Source organism: Schistocerca piceifrons, chromosome 2, assembly GCF_021461385.2.
Source record: "Schistocerca piceifrons isolate TAMUIC-IGC-003096 chromosome 2, iqSchPice1.1, whole genome shotgun sequence".
NCBI lineage: Eukaryota > Metazoa > Arthropoda > Insecta > Orthoptera > Acrididae > Schistocerca > Schistocerca piceifrons.
Genome location: NC_060139.1, coordinates 858,706,720 through 858,720,512, shown reverse-complemented (window position 1 = coordinate 858,720,512; position 13,793 = coordinate 858,706,720). Strand labels below are relative to the sequence as shown.

Genomic DNA, 13,793 nt, shown 5'->3' with positions numbered 1-13,793 from the left:
GAGAGTGGGTTAAGCACTGCGCACGGCACTGTAGTCAGATTTAGCCTAGCATTTCCCTCTAGGCTGTAGCTCATTGAGAACCTTACTTTTGGTACAACCCTCGTAATATAATCTTTTCTTTTCAGAACTTGATAAGCAGAACATACCAATGAGTCCAGTCATAAATGTTTAAACTGCAACTGCTTATCAAGTAGCTAGAGATGTATACAGGAACATTATGCTTTCATAGGCAGCAGAAGCTTAGACAATACTGAATAGCTGATGCAAAAGATGAAACAGATAAATGTACCCAGACCTCAGGGGCTCAGCATTCATTTGCTGAGTACGGGCTTGGCCACTCCAGGGTTTCTGGGGACTTAACACCACCAGTCCTCCATCACTGGAAGCTCTGGGCATGCTCCAGTGACCACTGTGGAGCATGATGGTGGAAGGTTGCGTGATGGTGGAACATTATGTGGCATAGGGAACAGGGGTCTTGGCTTGACAGCCTGGATTACAAGGATGATATATATAAAAACTCAGTCTCAAGGCCTTGATCAGATCCCTGGCTGTTTAGGTTGAACAGTCATTAGTGGGCAACCTCTAGAGAACCTGCCACACCCCAGTTGTATAAGGCTTATCAGGCTTGCAGGGCTCTGTGTGAGTGGAGCGTTATTTCCCCAGCTGCTCATGGGGACCTAGATGGAACCCGCAAAATCTTCTTCCCATCCTAGCGGGAGGGGTGTATCACCCGGAAGCACTCACACCCATTCATCCAAATGAATGGGAGGTTAGCCCTCATGATAGTAAGAATCAGTTAGACTTTAGTAAAAGTTACTCATGGGGTCATAAATCACAATATGTTTCTGGTGATTGAGGAAGGAGACAACGTTTGAAAAACTGCCCTCTTCTATATCCATAAGGGTTTGGAAGGACTTGCTGGCACTTGAAAATTTATAAAATGACAGTGTAATAGCTGCTTGTTTGCCAAAACTAACAGAGCAAAGCAGGTGGAACTTCTAAAGAAATCACACAAACTAGGTGAATATGATATTGTTGTTGAGATGCGCAACTCCCTCAAGGATGTGGTAATGTGGCGTGATATCATGGATATGGACATAGCAGAGCTGAAACAAGAATAGGCATCCCAGGGGGTAGTCGATGTAGAGCAACAAATATGAAGGAATAATGAATAAACTGAAAAGACTGCCACTTTCATTGTCACATTCAGTTCTCCAACATTGCCCGCACATATTTTGGCAGGGTTCCTTCGACTTACAGTTAGGCCTTCAATACCACACTCTATGGGGTGCTATAAATGCCAGCATTTTGGCCATACAACCATGAGTTGTGAAGATGAAGTGACCTGTGGGAAGTGTGAAAAAGCAGCCCATGATGCTGGGACTGACTGCCTGTCTCCGGTGAGCTGCATCAGCTGCTCTGGGAGCCATCCACTCTGGAGCCAAGAATGCCCTGTTTTTGCCAAGGAATGCAAAATACAGGAAATAAGAGCGATCAAGCATGTCTCCAAACAACACCCAGAGACATCACTCAGACACTGGCCAAGCATTTTGCAAAAATTACTGTGTGACTGTTGAGAGGGGGAGGTTGAACTTCAGATTCAGCAGGTCTGAGGCCTACAACTCCTCTGGCACTGTCTGAGATTCGTGACACTGCACCCAGTCATGAACAAATCCTGTTCTGCATGCTTCGACATTTACCAGTGCTATCAAAGGAAATCCTTCTTGAATTTTCTAATCTCAAATAGCAGATGGACAACTTCCCCAGCTTGTGGAGGTAGCAATTCTGATACCTCTTCTCAAACCAGGAAAGGGCCACACATCGCACTGTAATTATAGGAGTATTTCCTTAATGTGCTGTGTAGGAAAGACCCTGGAGCAAATGGTTATCCGTAGTCGAGTCTGGTTATTTGAGACCAGACAACTCCTTAGCTGCTCTCATCATGGATTCCATAGATTTTGGTCCACTGTTGAAAACTTTACCCCACTAGCGGCAGTTATTGAGCAGTCTTTCCTGTATAAACCTCACTGTATTGGCATCATCTTTGATATCAGTATGGCATATGACACTACTTCAAGACACAGTTTTCACATGCAGCTGCATCAGTGGGACTTTCGTGGCCACCTCCCCATCTTGTTATGGTCTTTCCGGTCTCATCTGATTTTTAGGATTCAAGTTGGTGACACACTATCTGATCATTATGAGCAGAAGAATGGTGTCCCTCAGGACAGTGTTGTAAGTGTTACTCTCTTTGCCATAGCCATAAACAATATCACATCTATGATAAGGAGTCCGGTACAGTGCTTGTTATTTGTGGATGATTTTGCTGTTTTTTGCTCCTCCATCAGTGTTGCAACAGTAAGCTGTCAGTTACAGCTTACAATGTGGAGGTTAGAGGAATAAGCTGCAAAGATGGGTTATTAGTTTACTGCAGATAAGTGGGAGTGTTCCTTTTAATCATTCTCATTGTATTTTTAATTTACCTGAGTTGCATGCGAGGGGCACCATGCTACTTGTTAGAGACTGAACGAGGTTTCTGGGACTCACTTTTGATTCCAAATTGTCGTGGTTGCCACACCTGACCAACCTGAAATCCATATCTCTCAAAGCACTAAACATCATAAAGTGCCTTAGCCACAGGTCTTGGGGAGCGGGCAGAGTGCGTCATCTCCATTTTTATAGAGTTTTGGTGCGTTCACAGCTGGACTACAGGTGCATAGTGTATGCATTGGTGAGGCCTTCTTATTTGAAGATCATTGATGCTGTCCACCATGAGGGGATTTGGCTAGCCATGGGGGCTTATATGACCAGTCCCATACCCAGCCTCTGTGCTGAGGCTCGGGAACTGCCACTTACCATCTGGTGGCAGCTCCTCCTGGTGCATCAGGCGAATAAGTTCCTCACAGCTCCAACTTCAACTGCACATCATACTATTGCTCAGGAACATCTTTTCTCCAATTGTCTACGAGTCACAATGCTGTTTGGGATCTGTGTGCAGCACGTGCTGGAATAATTCGGTGTGGAGCTAGTTTGACCCGAAATGCAGAATTTTAACCATCTGTCACCCTGGTTACTGAAGTAGCCCAGAGTAATTTTAAACTTGGCGCAGTGTAGGAGATATTTCACTCTTGCTTCCATTTTTAATGCAATATTTTCTGACATTTTATCTGAACACCAGAGCTACATAGCTGTTTTTACGGATGGGTCAAAACAGGGGGACTGTGTTGCTGGCTATGTTATTTTTCCTGATCTTGTTCTCAACATCCGACTGCCTCAAGACTTTGCTGTCTTTTATGCTGTATTATATGCGATCCCACAGACTTGAGCAGAGGGGATGTTCTTCCAGTACTAAATTTCTTGTCTGTTCTGATCCTCTGAGTGCCCTTCACTCTCTGAAATGTTTGTACCCAGCAGATAACATAGTCCAGACTATCTAGGCTGCCCTTCACGAACTATGACTGGGGAAGGAGGTGTCTTTCTGCTGGTTACCACGGCACATGGGAATTGCGGGGAACAAAAGGGAGGATCTAGCAGCCAAGGAGGTGTGTTGTGATCCTCAGGTATTTCAGTGTGCCATCCCCTTGCATGCTACAACCTCGCTGTTGGGCTCCAGAGTCTTCCATCGGTGGGGATGAGTGGCTGGAAGTGATAGATTATAAGCTCTGTCTAGTAAAGCCCACAACGTGGCCATGGTGTACTTACATCCAGCCACATAGACGGACTGAGGTTCTTCTCACTCCTCTTCATGTAGGCCACAGCCTAGGACGCATGGCTTCTTGCTCCAGCGAGAGGACCATCCAGTGTGTGGTGCTTGTATTTCCTCTTGCCCACTTCATATGTCACATTTTTATATTTTCTTCTTCCATGAATTAAAATCATTATCTCTGTAAGCTGTTCATGTTATATCCTCCTTTCAAGACACTGTCCATTCCGTTCAACTGCTCTTCCAGGTTGTTTGCTGTATCTGCCAGAAGTACAAGGTCATCAGCAAACCTCAAAGTTTTTATTTCTTCTCCAATACAGCATACCTTTTGTCTACAAATAAAATATTTCTGTGTTATTTAATTATCATAAACATTGTAATAAAATGAGTTGTAGGTATATTGCTCACATGTAAATGACAAGAGTACAAAAAATTTCATGCCTCTAAATATTAATGGGGAATTTTTTAATTTAATTCAGCCAGGTTTTGTACCTTCATACAGACTTTGTTATTTTGCTTATTTGTTCCTCTTCTGCCTTCACTATTTCATCTCTCAAAACTATCTATTCGGCGTCTGTTGTTTTCGTTAACCCTGCTTCAATTAATCATTGCGCGATGCTAATTTTGAAATTCACAATGAATCTGGGGCTTTAATTTATCCAGGTCTCAACTCTGTAATTTTCTACCTGTTCACAATTTCTTCAGTTTTAGTCTCCAGTTTCAGTTTGCAATTTAAATCTGATCTTTCAATCTCTTTCTTGCCATTGTTTAAACTATCTGATGCCTTTGTTTAACCTATCTGGTGTCTTTGTTTAACCTACGTGATACTTTATAATGTCCTCAGAACTCTTCCACAAAGCAGCCTTCTTTCATGAATCTGAAATTAAGTGTGTTATCATAACATCGTAAGTCACTTGCTACCAATGATTAAAAGTTGGTCTGTGCAAAATCGTATCAAATGCCTTCCACTTCACACTTGTCCCCAGCCAGGGCTCTATTATTTTCCACATTTGCCTTTTCCTGCTGTTGAATTCCAATTTCCTATAAAAATTAAATATTTGACTCCCTTTTCTTTGAAAAATACCAGTGTAATCAAGTTGGTATTTAACTACCCACAGGTGATAAACAGCAGCCATTTAGCTTAACTGGGAAGGCAGCAATTTTTTCAAAGTAGCAGCTTTTCCTCTTATTAATTGGATTAAATTTAGCTGGCATAAGCGTGAATAGCATTAAGCAGTACTGTGATAGTTTGTTGTTAGTAAACTATAACGTTTCTTTGATTTCATTGCCTTTACTTGACATTTTTTTTACTTCTCTAAAGGTTCTCGTACTTGATGGGATCTGTGAAACACAGTAAACAAATTAGTGAAATAATAACGTTTGACGAAACTTGTCAGATACATCTAGTCACAAAGACATTTAAGATAACAATCGCTGTAAGGAGTGTTTGACACAATAGCACTCGACACAATAGTACTCTTATATTTCTGGACGATATTAATTATTTCCAGAATGGATTGAAATGATGACTGGTTAGTGCATATATGAGAAGCTGGTGCTGCATGTAATTTTTAAATGTGCAAGTCTGGTCCAGACGGTGTTAATATCCAAATGAAATAGTGTTAGGAATTGTAGTTTATGGAAGGAATGTTACATTACATTGTAATATCACAGTAATATTGGATGAGTGCTGTTCCATGAAGCAAACCAGGAAAATATGATTGTTACTCTAGTGGCGCCACCTGACATTACTTTGGAAAGCAAGTAGTTAGTGCAACATTTCTATCGACCACTGTGGCGCCTAATCAGATAGTGCTGTCCTCAGGCATGCTCTCTTATGGGATCACACCAGACTCTGGCACATGAACTGGTGCATGGCATGTCGGATCCTGTCTTCTCTGTGTGTTGAGAGCAATAGAACGAATTTCTTCTTTTTGGCTTCTTTTTCTTCATTTTTTCTTTCTTTCCCCAAGCAGTATTAATGGCATTGAATTATACTTGGAAAAATGTGTGATGAACACAGTGCTGTCTTGTAAATTATTTATTCACAACCGGTTTTGGTCATAGAACATTGTCACGGTGTTGTACATATGAATGAAACTAAAAGAAAACTGTGAACATTGAAACAAAATCCAGTTTTCAAAGAAGCACTCAGTTGAAAACATCAGATACAAAAAACTTTTTTTTACAGTGACATCACAGGACATTCATGCCTTTAGATATGAATGAACAACATTGATGAGTCAAAAACATATTTAACATAGATATTCAGTGCTGTAGTTTACTCGATCAACAATAAGTGAAATACTGGCAGTCCAGCTTACGAATGTGACCCAAGAGGTCACAAGGCTAAGCCAAAGATCATACAGCCAAAGATAATACATGAACAAAGTAAGCTACAACATAATATCGTTATTTAAGAAGTGTAAATCAGTGAAAAATAAGCTATGATGAACACATGGATTTTTATACACACAAAATAGTAAAGTAAACGAATAAAGTCTTTATATTAGTCCTCATTTGTGCCTAGACTACGTACAATGTATCTTAGTCAAGTGTAACATAAAAACATATACTATGGCTAATCAACAACTAGATAACAGAACCAGCAAACAAGTAAATATAAATATGAAGTCATATATCCATCAAATTGATCGTCAACCTACCACAGGAATAGGCGGGGTGTGGTTGAACTTGAGCACTTAGTACTAGCCATAATGTTGTTGTTGTGGTCTTCAGTCCTGAGACTGGTTTGATGCAGCTCTCCATGCTACTCTATCCTGTGCAAGCTTTTTCATCTCCCAGTACCTACTGCAACCTACATCCTTCTGAATCTGCTTAGTGTATTCATCTCGTGGTCTCCCTCTACGATTTTTACCCTCCACGCTGCCCTCCAATACTAAATTGGTGATCCCTTGATGCCTCAGAACATGCCCTACCAACCGATCCCTTCTTCTGGTCAAGTTGTGCCACAAACTTCTCTTCTCCCCAATCCTATTCAATACTTCCTCATTAGTTACATGATCTACCCATCTAATCTTCAGCATTCTTCTGTAGCACCACATTTCGAAAGCTTCTATTCTCTTCTTGTCTAAACTATTTATCGTCCATGTTTCACTTCCATACATGGATACACTCCATACGAATACTTTCAGAAATGACTTCCTGACACTTAAATCAATACTGGATGTTAACAAATTTCTCTTCTTCAGAAACGCTTTCCTTGCCATTGCCAGTCTACATTTTATATCCTCTCTACTTCGACCATCATTAGTTATTTTGCTCCCCAAATAGCAAAACTCCTTTACTACTTTAAGTGCCTCATTTCCTAATCTAATTCCCTCAGCATCACCCGACTTAATTAGACTACATTCCATTATCCTTGTTTTGCTTTTGTTGATGTTCATCTTATATCCTCCTTTCAAGACACTGTCCATTCCATTCAACTGCTCTTCCAAGTCCTTTGCTGTCTCTGACAGAATTACAATGTCATCGGCGAACCTCAAAGTTTTTATTTCTTCTCCATGAATTTTAATACCTACTCCGAATTTTTCTTTTGTTTCCTTTACTGCTTGCTCAATATACAGATTGAACAACATCGGGGAGAGGCTACAACCCTGTCTTACTCCCTTCCCAACCACTGCTTCCCTTTCATGTCCCTCGACTATTATAACTGCCATCTGGTTTCTGTACAAATTGTAAATAGCCTTTCGCTCCCTGTATTTTACCCCTGCCACCTTTAGAATTTGAAAGAGAGTATTCCAGTCAACATTGTCAAAAGCTTTCTCTAAGTCTACAAATGCTAGAAACGTAGGTTTGCCTTTCCTTAATCTTTCTTCTAAGATAAGTCGTAAGGTCAGTATTGCCTCACGTGTTCCAGTGTTTCTACGGAATCCAAACTGATCTTCCCCGAGGTTGGCTTCTACTAGTTTTTCCATTCGTCTGTAAAGAATTCGTGTTAGTATTTTGCAGCTGTGACTTATTAAGCTGATAGTTCGGTAATTTTCACATCTGTCAACACCTGCTTTCTTTGGGATTGGAATTATTATATTCTTCTTGAAGTCTGAGGGTATTTCGCCTGTTTCATACATCTTGCTCACCAGATGGTAGAGTTTTGTCAGGACTGGCTCTCCCACGGCCGTCAGTAGTTCCAATGGAATATTGTCTACTCCGGGGGCCTTGTTTCGACTCAGGTCTTTCAGTGCTCTGTCAAACTCTTCACGCAGTATCGTATCTCCCATTTCATCTTCATCTACATCCTCTTCCATTTCCATAATATTGTCCTCAAGTACATCGCCCTTGTATAGACCCTCTATATACTCCTTCCACCTTTCTGCTTTCCCTTCTTTGCTTAGCACTGGGTTTCCATCTGAGCTCTTGATATTCATACAAGTCGTTCTCTTATCTCCAAAGGTCTCTTTAATTTTCCTGTAGGCGGTATCTATCTTACCCCTAGTGAAATAGGCCTCTACATCCTTACATTTGTCCTCTAGCCATCCCTGCTTAGCCATTTTGCACTTCCTGTCGATCTCATTTTTGAGACGTTTGTATTCCTTTTTGCCTGTTTCACTTACTGAATTTTTATATTTTCTCCTTTCATCAATTAAATTCAATATTTCTTCTGTTACCCAAGGATTTCTACTAGCCCTCGTCTTTTTACCTACTTGATCCTCTGCTGCCTTCACTACTTCATCCCTCAAAGCTACCCATTCTTCTTCTACTGTATTTATTTCCCCCATTCCTGTCAATTGCTCCCTTATGCTCTCCCTGAATCTCTGTACAACCTCTGGTTCTTTTAGTTTATCCAGGTCCCATCTCCTTAAATTCCCACCTTTTTGCAGTTTCTTCAGTTTTAATCTACAGGTCATAACCAATAGATTGTGGTCAGAGTCCACATCTGCCCCTGGAAATGTCTTACAATTTAAAACCTGGTTCCTAAATCTCTGTCTTACCATTATATAATCTATCTGATACCTTTTAGTATCTCCAGGGTTCTTCCATGTATACAACCTTCTTTCATGATTCTTAAACCAAGTGTTAGTTATGATTATGTTGTGCTCTGTGCAAAATTCTACCAGGCGGCTTCCTCTTTCATTTCTGTCCCCCAATCCATATTCACCTACTATGTTTCCTTCTCTCCCTTTTCCTACACTCGAATTCCAGTCACCCATGACTATTAAATTTTCGTCTCCCTTCACAATCTGAATAATTTCTTTTATTTCATCATACATTTCTTCAATTTCTTCGTCATCTGCAGAGCTAGTTGGCATATAAACTTGTACTACTGTAGTAGGTGTGGGCTTCGTATCTATCTTGGCCACAATAATGCGTTCACTATGCTGTTTGTAGTAGCTTACCCGCATTCCTATTTTCCTATTCATTATTAAACCTACTCCTGCATTCCCCCTATTTGATTTTGTGTTTATAACCCTGTAGTCACCTGACCAGAAGTCTTGTTCCTCCTGCCACCAAACTTCACTAATTCCCACTATATCTAACTTCAACCTATCCATTTCCCTTTTTAAATTTTCTAACCTACCTGCCCGATTAAGGGATCTGACATTCCACGCTCCGATCCGTAGAATGCCAGTTTTCTTTCTCCTGATAACGACATCCTCTTGAGTAGTCCCCCGCCCGGAGATCCGAATGGGGGACTATTTTACCTCCGGAATATTTTACCCAAGAGGACGCCATCATCATGTAATCATACAGTAAAGCTGCATGCCCTCGGGAAAAATTACGGCTGTAGTTTCCCCTTGCTTTCAGCCGTTCGCAGTACCAGCACAGCAAGGCCGTTTTGGTTATTGTTACAAGGCCAGATCAGTCAATCATCCAGACTGTTGCCCTTGCAACTACTGAAAAGGCTGCTGCCCCTCTTCAGGAACCACACGTTTGTCTGGCCTCTCAACAGATACCCCTCCGTTGTGGTTGCACCTACGGTACGGCTATCTGTATCGCTGAGGCACGCAAGCCTCCCCACCAACGGCAAGGTCCATGGTTCATGGGGGGGGGGGGGGGGCCATAATAGTAAAAATGGTTGTTGTTACACACACATAATATAATCAATTCTAAGAAAAACAGTGGTCATTTAAGCAATCATAGTTAAAGGGTAATAAACAGAGCTTCCCCTCAGAATGAAATATTCGCTCTGCAGTGGAGTGTGCACTGATATGAAACTTCCTGGCCGAGACTCATACTTGCAACCTTTGCCTTTCCCAGGCATGTGGTCTACCAACTGAGTACCCAGCCATGACTCTCGACCTGTCCTCACAGCTTTACTTCTGCCAGTACCATGTCTCCTGCTTTCCAAACTTCACTGAAGTTCTCCTGTGAAACTTGCAAAACTAGCACCTCTGAAAGAAAGGATATTGTGGAGACATGGCTTAGCCAAAACGTAGGGGATATTTTCAGAATGAAATCTTCACTCTGCAGCAGAGTGTGTGCTGATGTGAAACTCCTGGCATATTAAAACTGTGTGCTGGATCAAGACTCGAACTAGTGACCTTTGCCTTTCATGGGCTAGTGCTCCACCAAATGAGCTACTCAGGCTCAACTCAAAACCCATTCTCACAGCCTTATTTCTGCCAGCACCTCGTCCCCTCTCTTCCAAGCTTCATAGAAGTTTAACTGCGAAACTTGCGAGACTAGAGCTTATGAAGGAAAGGATATTGTGAAGACGTGGCTTACTCACAGCCTGGAGGATGTTTCAAGAATGAAATTTTCACTCTACTGGGGAGAGTGAACTGATATGAAACTTTCTGGCAGATTAAAACTGTGAGCAGGACCAAGACTCGAACTTGTAAACTTTGTCTTTCATGGGCAAGTACTCTGCTGCCAGAGTGTGGCTAAGCCAAGTTTCCACAGTATCCTTTCTTCCAGGAGTGCTAGGCTGCATTTGGATCATTAACATCAATTAGTGTGTGCGTAAAGAGTGAGGTGTGTGTGTGTGTGGGGGGGGGGGGGGGGGGGGGGGGGGGGTTGTGTGTGAGCGCGCGTGCGCACGAGCGCATTAATTTGCATGTATAAAAAATCCTTGTGAGACCTGAGTTTCTCCTGGCGTATACAACTTTCAAATAACTTCCGGGAATTCAGCCAGGTAACACTTTCAGCGACCGCCGATATTTCGGCGGGAGAACACCCCGCCATTTTCAAGGCAAACTGCAACGGGGCAGGCGACGTACATGCAAATTTAATACCTCGGTTCTCGGACCCAAGCAGGAAAGATAACACACACACACTGAACACTAGTGCCACCAAAGATGGCCAAAGTCAGAGCTATCGATAGTGAGACTATGAATTCGCAGGTGAGGTAGCATTGAGTCTGTCCCTCTGTTTCTTGACAAGGGAGAGAGCCGGATTCCAAACAGAGTTTAAACAGAAACCTCCATCCCTGTTAACGTTTTTTTTTTACGTCGTTTGGAGGGACTGAGGCTGAATGACTCTGATATTTTAGTGAGTTTCGATGTGGTCTCTCTCTTCACTCGTGTTCCTCTGTCTGATTCGTTGCGGTTAATTGAAGCCAGGTTTGGTGCTGATTTAACTAATCTCTTTAGGCATGTGTTGACATCCACTTACTTTTTATTTAATGACCAGTATTACGAGCAGACAGATGGAGTTGCGATGGGTAGTCCATTGTCTCCTGTGATCGCAAATTTGTTTATGGAAGACTTCGAGGAACGTGCATTGGAGTCGGCGCCTTTAAAAACCCGCCTGTTTCTATAGATACGTTGACGATACCTTCGTTGTTTGGCCTCACGGTAGGGAGAATTTGAATGTCTTTCTAGAACATCTGAACTCGATCCACCCGAACATTCGTTTTACGATGGAGGTGGAAAAGGATGGTTGCCTTCCCTTTCTCGACGTGTTGGTTAGGTGGAAGGATGATGGATCATTGGGACATGCAGTCTACAGGAAACGTACTCACACCGACTTGTACTTACAAGCTAATAGTTGTCACCATTCGGCTCAGCGTGAAGGGGTACTTCGTACCTTGGTACACAGGGCACATATCGTTTCTGACGCTGAGACTTTGCCAGCTGAGCTGTCCCATCTTGGAGTTACATTTCGTCAAAATGGTTACAGTGATAGACAGATTGAACGTGCGTTGCGCTATCGACCAACTGTACATCAGGTGATTGATGATAATTCTGAGTCAACACCTAAGTCTACTGCCTTCTTGCCTTACGTAGGAAACACGTCCAATAAGATCGGTCGTATTTTACGGAAATACGATGTGAAATGTGTTTTCCGACCTCCATCTAAAATTAGAGCACTTTTGAGTTCCGTTAAGGATGATCTTGGACTGCGTAAGGCGGGTGTATATCGTGTTCCTTGTAGCTGCGGCATGGCATATATTGGTCAAACTATCAGGACCGTGGAGGACAGATGTACTGAGCATAAACGGCACACACGATTACAGCAGCCAAATAGATCTGCTATTGCCGAACATTGCTTGGATACTGGTCACTCCATGTTATATAATAACACCGAGATATTGGCATGCACGTCCAGCTATTGGGACAGTGTGATTCGGGAGGCAGTTGAGATTAAATTAGCGAGCAACCTTGTTAACAGGGATGGAGGTTTCTGTTTAAACTCTGTTTGGAATCCGGCTCTCTCCCTTGTCAAGAAACAGAGGGACAGACTCAATGCTACCTCACCTGCGAATTCATAGTCTCACTATCGATAGCTCTGACTTTGGCCATCTTTGGTGGCACTAGTGTTCAGTGTGTGTGTGTTATCTTTCCTGCTTGGGTCCGAGAACCGAGGTATTAAATTTGCATGTACGTCGCCTGCCCGTTGCAGTTTGCCTTGAAAATGGCGGGGTGTTCTCCCGCCGAAATATTGGCGGTCGCTGAAAGTGTTACCTGGCTGAATTCCCGGAAGTTATTTGAAAAAATCCTTGTGTTTATAATAGCTTATTTTTCACTGTTTTATACTTCTTCCCTTACAACATTATGTGGTAGCTTTCTTTGGACTTATATTGTCTTTAGTTGTATGAATTTTGGCTTAGCATTGTCACTTGGATCGCACTTGTGTGCTTGAGTGCTAGAATTTCACTTGTTGATTGAGCCAATGCTTTAGTACTGAACACCTACATTAAATTTTTTTATTGTTTTGACTCTGCAATGTCATTCATCCATATGTAAAGGCATGAATGTCCTGTGATGTGGACACTGTAAAATAATAATAATAGTAAGAACCTGAAGTTTTTGATTGAGTTTTTCTTTGGATACTGGACGTTGTTTCGATGTTCATGGCTTCCTTTTTGTTTCATTAATATGTAAAGCAATCTGAAGATGGTCTATGACTGAAAATGGCTGTGAATAAATAATTTACAAGGCAGCACTATGTTCATCATGCATTTTTCCAAGCAGCGTAGTGCTTAGGGGGTTATCTTGGTGGACTCTATTTGTAATATACAGAACGCTGATATGGCTTGAACTGGACTGTACTTGGGAAAATGGACTTGAGATAACTTGCACTGTGCCTAGTGGCATCTTGTACATAGACCTCCTTTTGTAAATGACTCTATTGTTTGTGTGTATTGATTACTTTTTCCAAAACTTGTATTCATTATCATCATGTACAATCATGTTAAGTGTTGAATTGCATAATCATGCAATCACTGTACTCAGTTGCCAATATCTTGCAGTAGATAATTTATATAACAAACTGGTTAACTTTCTTGTGTATTTAATTGGATAATTTTTAATTTATCCAGTGTCGTAAGAACTGTAATTTTATAAAAAGTGTAACTATCATTTGATGTGGTGACTATAAGCCTTGTCTCTGCTAACAGGTGCAGAAAGTTATTCCAGACTGTGGGCACAAAATATACATACCTTGTTCTGAACAGCCCACACGTAGTATGTGTAGGAAGCCGTGTGAAAGGCTTCTTGAATGTGGGCATCGTTGTAGAAGCTCGTGCTGCCATCCTTGCACTTCACGGTGTGAAGAACTCATTCCGAGTCCTATAACTCCTGCATGTGGACATGCTGTTGAAATTCCATGTTACCTGAAAAGATCAGGTTTGATAAATATTTCAATAAGATGTAAATTTGTCTGTACCATTATTAACAACTGTTTA

At 41.7% G+C, this 13,793-nt stretch overlaps 1 protein-coding gene across 1 annotated transcript in view; it reads left to right on the top strand.

Annotated features, from left to right (window-relative positions):
* LOC124775060 (NFX1-type zinc finger-containing protein 1-like) overlaps window positions 1–13,793 on the top strand; it is a 439,199-nt gene that overhangs the window by 300,993 nt on the left and 124,413 nt on the right. The window contains exon 11 of the mRNA XM_047249854.1: window positions 13,506–13,734. Coding sequence (XP_047105810.1) covers window positions 13,506–13,734 — 229 coding nt within the window. The remainder of the gene's footprint in view (window positions 1–13,505; window positions 13,735–13,793) is intronic.